The sequence below is a fragment of the Sinocyclocheilus rhinocerous genome, unplaced genomic scaffold, assembly GCF_001515625.1.
Source record: "Sinocyclocheilus rhinocerous isolate Xijiao unplaced genomic scaffold, SAMN03320098_v1.1 C36429368, whole genome shotgun sequence".
Lineage (NCBI taxonomy): Eukaryota > Metazoa > Chordata > Actinopteri > Cypriniformes > Cyprinidae > Sinocyclocheilus > Sinocyclocheilus rhinocerous.
In genome coordinates this window covers 1-1,122 of record NW_015780865.1, presented here as the reverse complement: position 1 = coordinate 1,122, position 1,122 = coordinate 1, and the positions used below count along the sequence as shown (strand labels likewise).

The 1,122-nt window shown below is 40.8% G+C and overlaps 1 protein-coding gene across 1 annotated transcript; it reads right to left on the bottom strand.

Moving 5' to 3' along the window:
* Positions 1-6: 6 nt before the first annotated feature.
* LOC107736003 (plakophilin-1-like) lies at positions 7-678 on the bottom strand. The gene is made up of 2 exons (XM_016547524.1): positions 515-678; positions 7-435 (listed from the first exon to the last, which is right to left on the bottom strand). Exons 1-2 carry the CDS (start codon positions 662-664, stop codon positions 265-267), a joined length of 321 nt encoding a protein of 106 aa, XP_016403010.1. The 5' UTR covers positions 665-678; the 3' UTR covers positions 7-264.
* Positions 679-1,122: the final 444 nt, after the last annotated feature.

Genomic DNA, 1,122 nt, shown 5'->3' with positions numbered 1-1,122 from the left:
GGTAGGAGATTGTTATTTTTACTGCCTCTGGGGTATCAGTTGACAATCTGCTGGCGTCCATTCACACAAACACAGACCTGCTGTTGAGAGAGTGAGAAACAGAAGTACCTCCAGCAAGCAGAGGCTCAGGAGACTAACTTACAGCACACTCTCCTCGAATTACATTTTCTTGTCTGTTCCTGTGCTTGTGCAGATGTTACTTAACAGGCACAACACAGAACACAGAACTGACAACACTCTTTCATTAGTTGTGGCACTTGAGTGTTACAAAAGACTCTTACCCATAATACCCCGTAGAGATGACACCCGGGACATGTTGCCCACTAAGGACATGGCGGTCTTCTGCAGGCCCGGGTTTCTTGATATCAGCAGGTGTGAAATGTCAGACAGGCCATGCGGCTTCTGTATGATGCTTTGACTCATCAGAGTGGACAACTGTGCAGAGGTCAAAATACAAGTCGAACAACTTTTCCTTAAGTTCAGTTGCATGTATATTTCCAGCAAGTGTACATACATGGGTCTTTGAAGCAGTCAGGTTCTGCAGGGCTCCACAGCATGCCTCCAGAGTGGCATCCTTCTTACTGCAGCGCAGCAGAGACAGATACATCTGCAGCGACTTTTGGTTGTACAACCAATCCACTCCTTCAGGATCTTCCTTCGCCATGGCTGGAAAGTTGAACTCCTGATAACAAAAAGTACTGTGAATGTATTGAAGACGGCTTTTAAACACTCAGTCAACTTGAAACTGCTGTCTAAACTATACTGTGTGGTTAATAATATGAATAGACCAGTTTTATTATTAATGGTATGAATTTCCATGTTGGTCCATTGCTGGTTGGGTGTATGGAAATGATCAAAAATTACTGCTGATTGAAGGATGATTTCACCCCAAATCATTTATTCACCTTCATGTCTTTCCAAACCTGTGTGACTTTGCATTTTCAGAGAAATGCAAGATTTATTTTTTTTTTTTTCTCAAAACTTTGGAGCCAGTGAGATTTTATGTTTTTGAAATAAGTCTCTTATGCTCACAAAAGCTGCATTTATTTGATCCAAAATACAGCAAAAACAGTAATCCTGTGAAATATTATTACAATTTAAAATAACGGTTTTCTATTTGAA

Bases quoted from the DNA above. Each gene is read 5' to 3' on its own strand.
- LOC107736003 (XM_016547524.1), bottom strand. From the start codon at position 664: ATGGCGAAGGAAGATCCTGAAGGAGTGGATTGGTTGTACAACCAAAAG. The intron at 436-514 runs GTATGTACACTT...ACCTCTGCACAG, and splicing joins TGACTGCTTCAAAGACCCAT to TTGTCCACTCTGATGAGTCA.